Genomic DNA, 17,269 nt, shown 5'->3' with positions numbered 1-17,269 from the left:
ACTCTGAATGACCCCGTTTGATTGGGCGCGGGCGGCGCTCCCTCCTCCTCCTCCTCCTCCTCCTCTCCCACGGAAAAGAAAAGGAGAAGGAGGGGGGGAAAAAAAAAAGAAGAAAAAACCCAGCGTCATTAAGCTGTGAGTGATGAGTGGCAGCCATGGGTGACATCCTCCCCTCTCTCTTTTTCTTCTCCACTATCCAACCGCTTTCGCTGTCACTCTTTCTCCCCCCCCCCCTTCACCATTGCCTTGATACTTTTCTCTGTCGCTTTATTCACCTCTCTCTATCCCTCAAGCCCTCGAGTCATTTCTCTTTCACTTCTCTGTTCCTTTGCCTCCTCTTTTTCCACTCCCTCATCCCTCCCTCCTGAGCCCCCCCTTCCTCCCTGCTTCTTTTTTGTCTGCTGTCACTCTTTTCCTCCTCTTTTTTTCCCCTCCCCTTTATCCCTCTCCTTCTCTACCGCCCTTACTTTCTCCACACACACACACACACACACACAACAGTGGCGGTCCAGTCGAGCTCCCATGTCCCCGACATTCAACCCCCCCCCATACATAATAAATCCCAAATATCGAGAGGAGGGCCGCACGTTCTCACCCATCTCGGATCGTACCATCAGCACAGCCTCCACAATGGCTCCTCTGTCTGGCAGAGCGGGGCTATAAATGTCCAACAGTAGTTTTAAAATAGTTCTGTGGCTTCCTGTGGTTAAACAGTACAGACATTTCCAATCGTGGGGAGGTAAGGGGTATTTCCCATATCTACGTGAGATCTGATTAACACAAGAATTTTCTTTTTTCCCCTACTTCTCATCCGATCACATTTGCGGGGCTTGCCATTGTAAAGCTGATTATTTACCGCGCCGCGGCATCATAGAGCAAATAGCAAAGAGACTTATGGGGCTTCCATCAAAATGTAATTTTCAGAATGTGCAGATCTGTGTGTTTTCATGCATTGCAGAGTCGGGTTTATGGGGACGAGCCGAGGAAAAAGGGGCGCTCCGGCATAGGTGGCGTAGTTACGGCGAAATTAATTTTTTTTTCCCCCTTCAAATGCAGCTTTTGAGGCTTTTCCAGATGAATCCGAGCGCCTGTGTCGTCCGTGAATCAGTCCACACCCGTCAAATGTCTCCGCCTTCCAGTCTCCAGCGGAGGAGCAGAAGAGGTGCGATCAACCGCTGGCCGAATTCAATTTCAGCCCCAAAAATGCATCCTTTTCATCCAGTCAGATATTTTGCAGGTTTCGTATTTGAATTGTTTTTTTTTTTTTTTTTGCAGATTCCATTTTTTTGTGCAATGGAAAACCGATGGAAACCCCCGCTGACGGCGGACATGTCGTTTCTGTTGACTCGAAAAAAACAAAACAAAAAAAAAAGCACTGCGACTGCTCGCTGTCACATCAGACAGAAGCTCTCTGTATATCGCAGTTGTTAAACGTCTTGTAAAGTTTGCGGTCCAAGTGATAAAAAAAACATTCATAGATCTGCTCTCGAGCGATTCGCCGTTGACGCGCTCCATGAGAACCGATCAAACTTAATGTGCTTTCCTCTTTGACTCAAGAGTTGTGCTGTTTATACTTTTTATAAATCACTCTTGTATCAAACACACAGTCTAAATGGCTTTCTAAAAACTTCAAACATGCTGCTAAATCTCGTTTAAATGAAACTATTTTCCAAACTATATGGGTATCACATATTTGGCTCTCAGAGCCAATGTTAGGCAACAGGCCGAACATCTCAAACCAAATATTGATCAGCGCGACAGGGATATCGTTTTTTTTTAAAATGCGAACATTTTGTTTTTCTTCATCAAGTAGAATGTTACTATTACTACAATGAAATAATTTGTATCTGGATATAAAACACCATGTAACTGTTTTTCTTACGTGGAAATTTAACCCCCCCCCAAAAAAAACAAAAAACAAAAAAAGATATATTTTCATCAAAACCAAAGAATTGAAACATTCTTCTTTCATTCCATGCTGACCCTTTCTCAAATTAGTTAAGGTGTCCTTTCGGGACATATCGGAGGGAATGTGCTATTAATAATGTTAGAATTTATAAAAAAAGTGTGGGAATCAAAACCCCATGAAAAATATATAATGATGCAAGAATGTAATTACAAAATGGCACCTTGAGTAAAATCCTGACCCACGACCCTCCGGAGGATCTATCACGGGGAACAAAGAGTTTCCCGGTCAAACTATAGATCATCAGTGGTTCTGTATAGGATACTCTGGGGGAACATTAAGTATAATGCACGCTATCTTGGCTGGTGATTGCTGTCTAGACATAAAAATGCAATGCTCACCTAGAAATGACTCACACACAAAAGACACATACACACACTCAGACATGCTGAAACCGGGTTCGTGGCCACTCTGACTTTGAAAGCGAGGAACACAAAGTCCAAATGTATTTCGGGTACGAGGCGGCGACAAAGGCTGCGGGTGAGCAGAATGGGAACGGTTCGACCGAAAGAAAGAGATTCCCCTGGCCGCTATGCTGCGGGGGCCGGGTGGGGGGCGTGGGGAGGGGGGGGGGGTGAGATCACCGGCGAGCACTTGGCTCCATTTCGACCGGCGTTGGGAAAAGAAATACAACTTGTAGCTGCGACCGCCGGCGGAGGAAATATTACATTCCTCTTTTAAAAAAAGGTCCCCTTCTTTTCAAACGTGTTAATGTGTGGACCTAAAATGTCCGACCTGGATCGTACCGACATTTATCTGTGTTTGTAACTAGAGAGCTGTTTTCACATTCCTCAACCAAAGCGAGGAGAGGAGGGGGGGGGGGATTTCTCAACCCTCCTTAAAGCGAAGATTGAAAATTTTTCCCGGGCAAAAAAAAACATTCAATAGTTCACAAAAAAAAAAAAGATAATCTGTCAACCCCCAGGTCAGCGGCAGAACTATGGGTTCCCTGGCGGGGCTCGGGTGCGGCACCAGAGGCGTCGATGATGGCCGTCCTGCCCCGGGCCCCGAAAAGAGAGAGCACTTTATTCAGTGTAAACATCGGCAGAAAAAAAAAAAAAAAAAAAAGAGTGGCAGACTCAAAACGGCCAGCCGCCATCCTCCACAAAAACAGTGGGAGATTATGTGCGCCGCGGAGCCGCTGCCTCCGCAAGGTCACCGGGGAGGAGATGCGGCGGTGTGTTTAGCTGGAGGGAGCTAACCGGGTGCGAACACCGCTAGCGGCTAATGGGGCTAAACACAAAGCAGGAAATGGGGCGGCGTTGACGGGCAGGCCGGAATTGGTCGGTAGGTAAGAACAGATGTAATTCGAGCGCCTCTTCCAATATGTTTCGGGGTATTTACGTGGTTAAATCATATTATATTATAAAACAAGGTTAAACCGTATCTGGAGGGGACTTTTGGTAGAAGTACAGCAACACACACACTTGTGTACCGAGCACAATGTATCCTATTCATGAACGAAAAAAAAAAGCTACAGAGACACGATTACTCTTATGTATTACAATGTTCAAGGGACATTTTTATGTTGGATCTGGTTACTTTTACTGCTTTATGAGGTAATATTGAAATACTCCACGGACTTGAGATATTTTTTTACATCCTAATCCCTCATTCTGTCAAGTTACTTCAGCGATCAGATGAACCATATGGAAACAATATCGTGCGGCGTTTGGGGGGGGTGGGGGGGGCACGGCGATCATGATACTTATGCTGGTGCATCCAGGTAGGAAGTGCGGTGTTGGTGTGCAGTGTTACACAAACATGAATCAATGTCAAAGTGTTTCCTGGGTAATTAGTGTGATGCGGCGGCGGCGGCGCTGTCACCGTGCACTGCGGCGACGAGAGCGGGAGAGAGAGCCGAGGCAGATGGAGCAGATAGACAGGGAAACGGTAAGTACGGGAGAAAGCGGCGGCTCGATCAGAAACACGTGGACGGCGTGGCGGCGAGGTGCGGGGGGGCCGGTGTGCGCGGAACAACGCGGGAGGCCTTCGAGAGGCGCGTGGAGCTGGGGTTTCCCGTTGATCTCTTCGGGACAGACGACTTACCGGCGACGGGGCTCGGCTTATGTGATTGTCGGTGTCTGGGACAAAAACGACGGCTCAGAGAAGATTTGGGTGGACGTTTCGGAGGGGACAGCATGTGGTGTTTCTCAATCGACCCGGCTCTGGAGAAACTATACCCCCTTTCAGCCACCCGTGCAGTGGTGAAATGAAGCAGGCAGCTATTAAGTGATTACTTTGTGTAACCTCAAGCAAACTAGGTTCAATGGGTTTCTTTTTAGCAGAAACCTCAAACAGAACTGACTAGCGCTAACAAAATACGCTTTGATTCCCACCCCCCGCCCCGTGCAACGTGCTTTATGGATAAACGGGGAATGAAAATGTCTCTCAGAAAATATGTGACAGTCATGTGTTCAGACTACAAAGAAGATAACACAAGACTTATCTGCCCTGTGACCTTTTTGAATTTTTATGACTCAGAAGGAGTGTGACAACAGAATGTGGCTGAACTCGGATGAATTAAAAAAAAAAAAAAAAAAAAAAAAAAAACAACAAAAAGAAAAAAAAGAAAAGCGGAGGTCCTTGAAAAATAACATGCCGGGGGGGGCGAAGAGAGAGAGAGAGGAGAAATACGCCCTGCTTTTCCGACATTGAGTTTATGTTCTTCTTGTTATCATTTCACCGACTCTAAAACATCCAGTGAGAGGGAGAGAGAGAAAGAGAGAGGGATAGATGAGGGCGCAAGACTGGGAGGAAGATGAAAGAAAATATGAGCAGGGTAGAGGAGAATTGAGTCAGTAAGATAGAGATTGATGACAGATAGGAAGATGAGAAAAGGCTTACAGGGAAAGGAGGGGGAGGCAAGTAATCCCCCCCCCAAAAAAAAAAAATGAAGAGAGAGAGAAGGCTGAGATATTGATGAAGAAGAGGAAAAAAGAGAGAGATATGTGGAAGAAGAAGAGATAGCAGCGGCTGGGTGACCTCCAGCATCCGTTCTCAAGGACAAAGTGTCATCTGTTAACTGTATCCATTCCCAGATGGCTTATCTGCACTAAACTAGTGTCCAAAAAATGATATTCATTGCCTCTCAACTCACCTTATCAGTTAAAATAAGCGCTTTTCAAAGGGGGGGAAAGAAATGTTCTTCCCTGACTTTCACCCACCTCTTCGCACGTGGAGAAGCTAGCCTAAATTTCCGTGTAATAAAAAGTATCTTTCTGCTTTTGATATATTGATTTTTGCCAGTCCCCCCCCCCCCCCCCCCCTCCAAAAAAAGAGCACCACAAATTCATGAGATAAACAAAAAAAACTGCACGAGACCCATGAAGTTAAATTAAAGTTTAATGTTGAAGTTCTACCAAGATTCAACATTTTATGGGTATTTCATCAACTCATCTCATGCTCCACCTCCAGCCGAAAACAAGACACACTGAATTTCTGACCTTTAGTGTGAAACCTAATTTGGTTTGAAAAAAAAAAAAAATGATGAAACGTTCAAATGCTAAGTTTAAATATTCATATTCTGAACTTAAATGGGATTTCCGCTGAACTTGAGGGGGGCTTTTTAAAAAAAAAAAAAAAAAAAAGTGCTGCAGAGATGAGAAATGTACATTTTGCTTTGCAGAGAGATTTTACAGAAACTCTAGAGCAAACGGTCAGCATACAAACCTCATATCAGCGCTATTACTTATTATTACAGTCGTATTTCCCCAAATTGGAATCCTACATTGTTCATAGAAGTACTTAAAAGATGCAGTTGTATGTGATTCTTAAGGGGTAATGCAGGCAGTATTTCATGTCGAGGGCCTAAAGTAAGAGGGTGCCATAAAATCCTTAGTGGCTGTGTTTGTGAGCTATATAAATAAAATCTGACCTGACTTAGCTGGAGCCGAACATGAAACTCTACTCAATATTTACATTCCAGCATCAGTTTATGCACATGAGCTTTGGTGGCTGATGGGAAGAGATTGCCAATATGAGCCTCTGAAGGTTCATCGGCCCGGATCGCCTTGACCTTGCATTGCTACCACTATCACTTGCTATCACTTGCCAGGTGAGGAGTTCCAGGATGAGATAGCAGATTACCGTAAGAACGTGAGTATTCTACATCCCCATGGATGTAGCTTTGGTTTTCTTGAACTGGAGACTCAAAAACAGGTCGCCATCCTCAAACTGTATTGCAATCAACCCTGTTAGCGCAGCGAAAATTCCCAGAAGCTAGTTTGTCTTGCAGCAGTTGTGTCATATATTTGTAGTCATACCTTTCCTGAGAAAAAAAACAAACAACAAAACCAGTTTTACCGACATTCACCACATTTATTTCACGTCGGCGGTTTAGAAAAGTGGAAGGGAGGGGTTTATCTTAGGTTACACTATTTTGTAACGTCATAAAAACAAACCCATTTGTTTGACTTTCTTTACGCAAGAGTCCCAAAGTGTCACATGACTGATTAGAGGCAGTCATTTTCATCATCATTTCATTTCAAGGTATGATTAACACGCACACACACACACACACACACACACACACCTCTAAGCTTTCATAGTAGTAATGGCATACAGTTGTGTCGAGTGCTGTGTGACGTTAGTTCTTCCGCAGTCAGCTAATGGTCCAACTACATCACCAACAACATGCAACATTTGGCAATTGGGTTATATCCGTGCACGTTTACTGACAAATCATTGTGTAGATCCTGGTATTTTGCGTGCAACATCCAGCCGTGTCTACATTTCATCTGCTTAAATCTCCAGTCAGCATTTCCTTTCATTCAATCAGAAAGAGCAGTTTCCCAGCGATACTTGAATTAGACGGTCCACCATTTCTATCCCAAATGGAAGTCTGCTTCCAGATTCGGGAATTGTACTTTCTATATCTCATGGAAACTGCAATAAAAATCAGCCTTGCGATGGTTCACGGAAGCGCCCTTGTGATGGTTCGGATCATGTGTATTCAGATCCCTTATGTAAATACGTCCCCAAATAATGATGTAAACAGCTGTAAAGACGCTTTGTGTGTGTGTGTGTGTTCTAAAGTCTCTGCCCGGTGATCTGCTAACACAACTTCAAGGATGGCGCTAGCGCGTGTCCCAACTTATGTGTGTATCCTATTGTACCTGCTAGTGTACAACAACATAAATCTACTTGCGACGGTGGGGCAGGCTTCTGCATCGGTGTGTGTGTGTGTGTGTGTGTGTGTTTTGTAGTACAGCGAAGGCACATATAATCAGTAGCTAATAACAACACGGTGGGAGTCACTGCCCCACCGTAAATCAATGGCCAAAATAATTGCTAATACACTGGGTATCGATTAGCGTGCCCGCCATGCACTCGTTTTTGTAGGGCGACCGTTGGCGAAGCGTTAACGCGCTGACAAGGGTAAAGTGTTATTTCTCAAAAAGGCGCACAGACAGACAGCCGGGCAGGGGGGAGAAATGACTACAAGGCCTCGGCAGTAATTCTTAATTGACACCTGTCAGAGCTGCGGCAGCAGTCACAGCTGCTGCAGGAGAACGTCAACCAGAGTCCTGTTCATCTGTCACTTTTAATACCTTTTCTTCAAAATCTCCCCCTTACTCTTCCTCTGTTGTCTCAGAGTTCTCCTCTCTTCCTGTCCCCCCCAAGCACAGCGCCAGAAGCAACTCTCACACACACACACACACACACGGAATTCACATGTGTTTAGTACATGAATCAGCTTTTTTGTTTTTGTGGGAGGGGGGGGTTAGTCAAGGCAACCATCGTCTTTACCGCAACATGTGCCATCTTGGCGGCAATTCCCCGTGGATCACGAGCCCGTCCTCTGCTCGGACGCCGGGGCGAGTTTCAGAAAGCTGATCAAATGATCTTAGCGATGCTCATTTGCTACCCACACGTAGGATGTCAGCGGCCAACAATGAATTACACATATCGCCGATCTGGTGCAACGGTGGTTCAATCATTCGTACGCAAACGCATGAGATCATGAAGACTGTGTTGGATTTGATGTCCCTAATCATAGAATGCGTTAAAATTAACAGACAAAGAAGACACACTGATATAAAACTGCTCTCAAGACAAAAAAAAAAAAAGAAAGAAAAATGATGGACGAACATCATAACACACACAGAAAATGCACTCAGCAGAGACAGGCGCTCCCATGAGTACACACTGACCTCTGAATGTACCCGGGACCTCCCATCTTTTCCTCTTAAATCACGCCTCGCCATTTTCTCTCTCTTTTCTGCATCTTCCTTCCCCTCCTCTGACTACCTCTTTCTGTGTCTGATTCACAAGCTGCTGGAATTACCGGGGGGGGGGGCACCCACACACACACACACACACACACACTCTCCGGACTGTGCAATGATAGTGTTTGTGAAGCACGTGGTCCACGTCGAGGTCTGAAGGCCCACAATGCTTTGCAGCTCTGATAAAGCATCACAGATGCCGTGTGCAGTCGTAACTTTTAATGTCTTAAAAAAAAAAATTGAATTCTCTAATCCTTAATGACACACGGCCAAACATGGAATTTCCAATCTCTGTTTGTGCTGAGTACAAGGTGAATAAAGTGGACACATTTCAGCTATTGTACATAAAGCAATTTTACCAGCACAATTTATTTCCTGCCTTTCATGCTTTCACAGTCTTCGGGTCGCTCAAATGGCTTTTTCACTTCATCAGAGCGACTTCGCCGAGCTCAGAAATAATTAGCGATCGCTGCCCTACTTTTCTTTTTTTTTTTTTTTTTTCCTCAATGTACATTGTGTCTGTTTTTTTGTGCAGCTGTTTTGAATAGTAGCTTAGAAATCAGTGAGAATGGAAAACAGACACCCCAGAAAGACTAGACGCATTATTACTCCACGCAGGACGTATTTAGGAATGAACATGCTCAAAAGAAAAAAAAAAAAAAAGGTTTTATTCCTGTAAAAATGACCTTGTTATTTTGTCAAGGATCCTTTTGTTGTGCTTGAGTGAAAATCCAGGCTTTCCTGCTTCCTCTGAACCTCATTAAGCTCCGGGATAGTTTTACCTCGCAGTGGCAGCGCTGAATGCCTTTACATCGTCACCCTGCTGGCGAGCCTAATTCTCAAATATTTTCAATCCGACTCTCTATTTTTCCATAAGAGCAGTCATCGATCTTCATTTGTCACTTAACCTCCACGAAGATGAGGACAGAGACTGTGTGTGTGTGTGTGTGTGGGTGTGTGTGTCCCATAACCGAGTGTCTTTGATTTCCTGGAGGCCTACTAGCTGTGACACTAGATGCAAATGAAAGTACGGGTGTAGTGAAGTGTGGGATAGCAAATATATCCACTGACTCCTTCAGTCAATGTCAACTGTTAATGACACTTTACACACACTGCCATATCACAGGATCGGAATATTTCACTCTTGCATATGCTCACACACACACACACACACACACACACACACACACACACACACACACAAGTGTGTGGGCAAAAACTCATCTTGTTTAGTTATGCAGACAAGTACAAACACACACACAAACATTCTTACTCTGCGGACTTTTCACTTCAAATATTACACCCCCCCCCCCCACACCCACACGCACACACACACACACACACACACACAGTGCAGCTTAAACTCCTGACAAATGTCATTTAATACTTTATCAGAAACATCCGGATAAAATCAACATACGGCTGCAATAGTCATCCTTTAAGTCATCTTCTGGTGCCGCGTTCTCGCTTTGACTGCGGCTACATTTCTGCAGAGGAAATACAAATCAACTCAGCGACAATAAAGGGTAATAGCGCTTCTCGGCGTATGAGAGAACCCTACCGTGCAATACAAACAAACGAAATAAAGGGAAAAATCAGATGGAAAAACAAAGCCCCATAAAAACCCAGCGACGGGAAGTCGAGTGAACTCAACAAACTGAGTTAGTCCAGGTAGTAAACAAAATTGTGCGCCCAGACAATTTATAACCTCGATACAGGTGTGTTTTGAGTGGCTCGCTGAGTTGTCACGCAGCGGGCCTCCTCTGCCGTTTGGATTATAGCTGAACAACTAGGAGGGGAGCGGCGTTGAGGGAGGGAGGGAGGGTGAGGGAGGCTGCTGATATGAGAAGTGGCGAGTTGATTATATCAAGGCAGCTTGCGGAATTTGTCTGCATTAATCGGCGGGGCTCTGTCACTGATCCGTCAGCAACCTGGATAATTAGGGACCGCGGCTAATGATGCCGTCGAGAAGAAGGGAAACTCAACCCCACACCCCCCTCAACCACCCTCTAGTCATAATTAAGAAACTCCTCTCCGCGTTGGGGAAGCGACGGTGGCAGCGAATGGAGATCTGTAGGAAGTAGCCGACGACGTCGGCGGGAGAAGCTGGCGGGGCGAGACGCGTCCCGTGCAGCACCGCGGCTTCAATCTAGACAAATGTTGCGATGCGGCGTAATTAAACGCGAGACAGATCATTAAAATGTAGGACTTGAGGGCGGCTCTGTACGACGCACATCAGGAAAAACGAACGCTCGCCGATCACAACCGGGGGAAACAACAACTTCTCTTAAATCTCAAGTGCACAACTTGAGCAACGAGCGCGATCCGTGCACGAGACTGAGACGACTGGCCAGCCACTTGCCTAACGTTTCCATCAAGGGAGACGACAACGGAAAACTAATTAGTGTCTTCAGGTATGAAAAGAAAAAAATAACAACAGCACACATTTCCACACGGTCATGTTTGACAGTATCACAGCATGTCACTTTCCTTCTCTTCATGACCTGCACTAAATCTGTCAGGATGGAAACAGCTCTCTCTCTCTCTCTCTCTCTCTCTCCGCTGTCAAAAGAGATGAGAATCCAGATCAGGATCAAATATATTTTTTTTTCCCTAAACTTTCACATCTGAGAGTGAAAGGGAAAAACTGGGTGAGTTTCAGATCTTCGTGCCTAATTCAACCTAAGAGGAGTGCAACGAAAGAGACGAGTCAATCCCTGCGTGCTCATCCTGTACTGTATCCCGCTTGATCCCACCGTGCACTGGGGGCACTCGTGCTCCCCCCCCCCCCCCCCCCCCCCCCCGCCCCTTTGTCTCACTCGGAGTCCGCGCGGGCTGTGCACGACGGGTAATAAAAAATGATATTGTTTTGCGGTTAGACCTTTTTACCTCCAGTGGAATACATTTATCACCGTCTGGTAGTGTAATCACACTGACGCGTTGAATGATTAGTTGACAGATCCATTACTTGGAGTGACAGTGTTTAATTTAAGATATGGCGGCTGGTGAGAGCGGAGACGCAGCCTCGCAATTGACTTTAACAAAAAAAATGTTGGCCTCGGCATCGAGGCAAACACACACTTACTGCTTCTTTGTGCATTTTTTCTCCCCCCCCCCCCCGCAGTCTCTCATCCACTGATTAGAATGATCACTGATGATCTAGCCGTTAGCGTGCATTCCATATTTAGACGCGATAACGCACCGTATCGCCCGACGCTTCCTCCGGTTGCATCCAGGGGTCACTTGACGACTCTTACATTTAACATAAATCTCTTTGTTGCTGTTGTTTCGACGTGCTTTGCGCTCAAAAGCGCTCACGAGAGCTCTTGCAGGGGCTGCGGCGAAAGATTATTTCAAATTAAAAACTGCGGAAAATCACAGCCTCTCCTATCACGAGGAGACAGACACATTTGATTTATGTGGATATTAAACAGAAACTGCAAATCCCCCTCACTTGGGAAGCTTGGATTTCAAAAGAATGATCTACAATCAAAATTGATTGAGCTAATTATTTTGGCCAGAGTGGAATGAGAAGAGGAAAAAAAAAAAAAAAAAAAAGTCGCTCTGAGTTATTCGCACTGAAAGATTTGACCTCTTCTTGTGAATTTCAATCGAATACATGCAAAGGAAAAAAAAAAACGGTTACCTGATATTTTTGCATTGTTTACACTGTATTAATTACCATGCAGGCTGGGAGAAATACCTCTCAACACCTGAAGTGCACTCCAGCAATGGTGGCTGTGGTGGGGAAAACACACACACACACTCACACACGCACACACACACACACACACACACACACACACACACAGACACCCCCCCCCCCTCACTGAAAATGACGACAAATGACTGCAGCAAAACTCTCTGCTGCTCAAATTGCACTGCGCTGAACTCAACTGCCAAAACTAACAGATGCAGTAATGTGGTTCCAAATGAAAGAACACTGATGTATTGTCACTGGTCATAAACTAGATAGGGTACAGCGCCATTACAGGGTATAAAATCATCACTGTGACTGATGAAACAGAGCCCATTTGAAATGGCACACAAGCAGCTATTGAAATCTCTCTCTCTCTCTCTCTCTCTCTCTCTCTGTGTCTCTCTCAGGAGCATATGCAACGTTTTCTTGCAGTGCAACACCGACGTGACAAATCTGCATTGTGGAAATATCTAGTAATTCATTGTAAAAATAGCCCCGTGTTTATACGCGTGTGTGCACAGAGGATGTGGACTCGGTCTCAAACACACACACACACACACACACACACTTTGCACGAGGTGTTGAAGTTCTTCTGGGTAAAACCATTTGTCAAGCACTGGAAATACCGCGGCCTGCCAGCCTGCGTTTGGCCATTAACACCTGATGTATGCGTCACCAAAAAACAAAACTAAAGTAAAATAAGTGTGCATTGAGATGGCAGACTTCCGCCGTGAACGCACTCCAATAATCTTGTGGGGAATTTGCAAGATTGCGTAAGAGGGGGGAAAAAAAATGGATGCCATCGATGAAGTCTGGAAATATTCATTATCCAATCATGGCTTGTGTAATTCTTCCTGGGAAATTATCAAAAGAACATAATGTCAGAAACAGCTAATTGTTGGTAAAGTGAAAAAGGAAATCCCTGGTTCTGTATCCAACTCAAACGGGTCCCTCTTCAGCCCCCTCCTCCTCCGAGCTTCACGGAAATCACGCGGGTCATTTTTTCGGGTTCGACCCCGCTCTGACTCTCAGACACGATGTTTTAAAAACAAAACAAACAAAAAAAAACACGAGAAACAAAAACGTGGCTCACCCTTGGTGACGTCTCCAAACAAGCATGCCAGTTCAACACTAGTTTCACAGAAAAAAAACAAAACAAACAAACACTATTTGGCTCCCTTTGGGGTCGACGGGGTGGGCGGAGGCGGGAGGAGGTGGGGGGGGGTCAGACGCATTTAGGGTCGGAGGAATAAAAAGCGGCGCTATTCATTTTCAGATCGCAGGCTTGTTCTTCAAACACATTTCCCTCCATCCATCACTAAAGCCTCGCGTCAATTAGAAATTACAGCCCTGCCGAGTTCAAAGTCTTTCCGTCACAACCTTGATTAAGTCTGCTTAACCTCACATTTCCACCGCCTGCTTAACATTCTGCAGCTGTTTTATTCGGCTTTGGTCATTACGGCGTGAACTTCAAAGGGGCTCCTCTCCCCCGTCATTTTGGAAATACGTGTCAATCACAAACATCTCTCGAAAGGGGTGGGTTGTGGTGGTGGTGGTGGTGGGGCGACACATCAAATGGATGAGGGGGGGGGGGGGGATTGTGTCCGGTTGGCTTCGCGGCGGCCCGCGGGGGCCCCGCCGGGGCGCTGAGGCGTCACGGGTCAACGTGCGGGAAAAAAAAAATACAGAAAAAAAAAAAAAAAAAAAAAAAGGTCACAGCGAAAAAACACGGTGATCTCGATGACCCCGGAGCACACGCGAGATTTAAAGTACGGGGATGCTAAAACGTGAGAAGTTGTTTTTACTTTTCTTTTTTTTTTTCGCCATGACGCACCATCGACGCGGCTCACCGGCCGACCCCGCAGGCCGCAGACGCCTTCCCTGTGTCTCCTTTTTTTTTTTTAACCCACAAAAAGAGACGGGTCAAGCCATGAGGAGGTAACATCCCAAACTTTACCCCTGTTTTTTTTGGTTGTTTTTTTTTTTTTTTTGGAGGGGGGGGTGCTTCTCTGTGATCTCGCTACGCCCCGCCACCCCCGAGCTTCCTCCCTCTTTGGGTAATAATCGCAAAGTAGTTATCCCCGCTTGAGAACTTTTCTTTCAATTTGTCTTTTCTTTGCGCTCCTCGGGGCCTTGAAGGGCTGGAAGGAGGAGGAGGAAGAAGAGGAGAAGGAGGAGGAGGAGGCAAAAAGTTATCCTTTGAGGGAGTCCGGCTGCGCCGCGCATGCGCGTCTCCATGGTGAATGATTTACTGATGTTTATCGGGAATGAATAGATCAAAGGCTGCTGCGTGACAGGCGATCAATCAAGCATCAAATCAAGGATGGCGGCGGCCCGAAACTACGACACTTTGCTTTTCGGCTCCCCGCCTCCTCTTCTCCTCTTTATCCCCTTACTGGCACTAAACGCATCAACACACGTTAGCCTGGAAAAGTGAGATAAGATGAGCTTTGTTTGGGGAAACTCGGGACGCTGGCAGCCGCCGAGCAACGGGAGGCGCGTGTGGGTCTCGCGAGAAGATACAAACCGGAACCGGAAATGAAAAAAAACATAAACACAAAACAAGCAAACGCGGCTGCACCGGAAGAGAAGCGTTGATACCGCCGCCGGTTAAACGACGCTGGTTCGGTAAAGACGAAAGGTGGGGTCGGCGGGCCTGCTCGGAGTGACCACAGGACCACGACGCGCGGCTACCCCCTTCCCCACGGGTACCCGCCGGCTCCGCGTCCGACATCCGGTCTATCAGCTGCGGGCTAAACTTAACATGCGTGTGTTTCCGCGGGGCGGTAAAGTGCATCTGACTGAGGCGGCGGGGGGGAGAGAGAGGGAGGGAGGGAGGGGGAAGGAAGGAGGGAGGACGAAGAGGAGGAGGAGGGGGAAGGAGGAGGAAGGCGGCGGGGGGAGAAGGGGGAGGAATGGGGGGGTGTTTGTTTGCTGAAAGCCGGGGCTTACCTGCTGACCGCCGCGGCGCTTGCTGCTTTCTCCTCGGCATGCTGCTGCAAGACTTTCCGCTTGACTTTTCATGCAGAGATCACAACCGCGGACGAGCTGGAGGGGAAACCGTTGCGACGGGGGAAGAAAAAAAAAGGAAAAAAAAAAAAAAAGAAATCAAAGCGGGTAGCGCTTCCTCGATTCTTCGGTGGGGAGAAGCGGGTAGATCCCTCAAGGGGGGGAAAAGAAGTCTTTTTTTCGCGGGTTAGCGACGCCGACTGGCGGGTGAACTTCTGCCGCACGCAGGAAGTCCCCCGCCGGCTGCCGGGGGAAAAGCTGCCCCGCGCACGGTGTCTGTCTACCGGGGAGGGACGGCCGTCTCAGCCCGCAGCTCGTCTTTCCATCCAAAAGCGCGACGGACGCGGAATCTTGTCACTCTTCTCCAGGGAAGAAAAAAAAAGTGAAAGGATCAAAGCGTTTCGTCTTCTTTTTCTTTTCTTTCTCCGAACTGCGCCCCCCCTTCGCCCCTCTCCCGTCCGTCCAGGTGCCCAGCGCCGGTCTCCGAGCTCCGCTCCGGGTCTCTGGGAGAGAGAGAGGGGGGTTGGCGGTGGATGGGTGGGGGGGTCAGGGGAAAGAGAGGAAAGAGTGACACGTTAGCCGGGCTGGGTCTGTGTCAGCCTGTCAAGCATGTGCGGAGAGGAACCCCACCGCACACACACACACACACACACTCACACACGTATGCACACACACTGCGTTGATAAGGGAATACTCACGTTACTCCGTCCGTCCGACTGTCACGGCCGACACTTGAGTATCTCACAAAGTCACCACAACAAAAAAATAAAAATAAAACGCAAAAAAAAAAGGCACAGCGGAACGGGCCCGCCCTCCCGACCGCACACGGCTGCGCTGGCGTGATTCAATTCCCGGTGTGTGTTTTTTTTTTTTTTTTTAATTTTTCCTTCCCCCGGTTTTTTTTTTTAAAGGACTATTAATATCGAGGGCTCGGAAGGAGAATCGAGCGCAAACCGTGCGTCCCCTTCCTCCGGCGCGGCTGAGATGCGCGGCGCGTCCGGACGGCTCTCACTGACAGACGGACACATCCAGCTGCCTCCCCGGCCTCTCCTTTACTCCACCCCTTCAACAAGCGTCACCCTGACAGTCAGAGCCCACCTGTCAATCTGCCGCTCTAATTGTTTACGAGGATGGCTTTCATTTCAATCCCCCCTCCTCCTCTTCATCCTCCAGCTCCCCTCCCACCACCACCTCCCCCCCCTCACACACACACACCCTCCCCCTGTTTCTGTGCAGCCAAGTGCATCCCCGATCGGGGACGCGCAGCCCACAACTCAGTTGTACACTTGCGCTTAAGACTACGGAATTGGGATTTTTTTTTTAATAAAGTGTGTGTGAAAGTTGGAAAAGACAGGAGGGGAAAAGGCGGGCGGTTGGTGGTCGGATTCTGTGTGTTTGCGGGAGCTGCGGGACAGAAAAAGGAAACGCGAATAAAACAAACGGGGTGCGCTGGATTTCGTGACGCGTAAACACTTTGAAATAAAAAACCTGTAAATAAAATACATGCACAAGTTAAAAAAAACACCGATCAAGACTAGTGAAACTCCTTCACTCCAGCAAAATTTCATATATACATATGTGTTTACATACATTTATATATATATATTTAGAGAGAGAGATTTATTTTCTGGACGCGGCAGATCTACTTTTATTGTGTCAAAGTTTGCAAGAATGTGGACCCCCCCACCCCGACCTCTTTAGCGGGACAAAGAGGTTGCGGATCGATTCGTTACACCTTTTTTCTTTTTTTTTTTCTTTCCTCCTTCTTTCTTTTCTTTTTCTTTTTTTGTGAGAGAGGCTTTGCGGTGAAGGGGAGGGGCTCCCAATCCACAAGAGGCTCCGTTCGCCCGCACTCCGTCCGAACCCTAACCCGCAGCAAAGAGTTTATAAAGGGGCACTCGACCGGGGCCAACTTTACCTCTAATCCGGGTCACTTTTCGGTTTAACCACCGGAGAGCAAAGACAGATCGATAATAATATTTATAATTTAAATTAAAAAAAAAAAAGTTGATGGTTTCCGGTGACGACCCCCCCCCCCCTCCTCCTCCTCCCGCCCGCCCCTACAGGCGATCCGTTCCGGTCCGAGGTGAAGCCCACCGGCGCACCGAGCAAGGGAGAGCACCGGATCAGACACCAGGAAACGGATTACAAATAAGATTTTTCTTTTAAATGAGTTAAAGAAAAAGAAAGTCCTGTGGTAAGTTTTGGGATTTTTTTTTTTTTTTTACTTTGTTTTTGACAGATATCGGCTACCAGGGTACCGGGTCCTGCGCCACCGGGGGTACGGAGGCGCTGCGATGAACGCAACCGGGTTCGCGTCTTCCTGTGTGCGTGTGTAAAGGTGTGTGTGTGTGTGTTTAAGAT

General features: G+C 47.0%; 1 protein-coding gene and 1 long non-coding RNA gene across 2 annotated transcripts in view; one reads left to right on the top strand and one right to left on the bottom strand.

Moving 5' to 3' along the window:
• LOC147216166 (teashirt homolog 1-like) overlaps positions 1–15,945 on the bottom strand; it is a 32,871-nt gene extending 16,926 nt beyond the window's left edge. The window contains exons 1-2 of the mRNA XM_086177578.1: positions 15,604–15,945; positions 14,849–15,408 (exon numbers count right to left, since the gene is read on the bottom strand). Coding sequence (XP_086033704.1) covers positions 14,849–14,888 — 40 coding nt within the window. The 5' untranslated portion in view covers positions 14,889–15,408; positions 15,604–15,945. The remainder of the gene's footprint in view (positions 1–14,848; positions 15,409–15,603) is intronic.
• LOC147216167 (uncharacterized) lies at positions 722–1,533 on the top strand. Its single transcript, XR_015109111.1, has 3 exons — positions 722–739; positions 1,057–1,162; positions 1,276–1,533. It is a non-coding gene; the product is annotated as an uncharacterized LOC147216167 (long non-coding RNA).
• Positions 15,946–17,269: the final 1,324 nt, after the last annotated feature.

The sequence above is a fragment of the Fistularia commersonii genome, chromosome 30 (assembly GCF_037954325.1).
Source record: "Fistularia commersonii isolate RoL2024-O1a breed Wild chromosome 30, RoL_Fcom_v1.0, whole genome shotgun sequence".
Lineage (NCBI taxonomy): Eukaryota > Metazoa > Chordata > Actinopteri > Syngnathiformes > Fistulariidae > Fistularia > Fistularia commersonii.
Note: the sequence above shows the minus strand (reverse complement) of the source record. Positions and strands in the feature narration are given on the sequence as shown.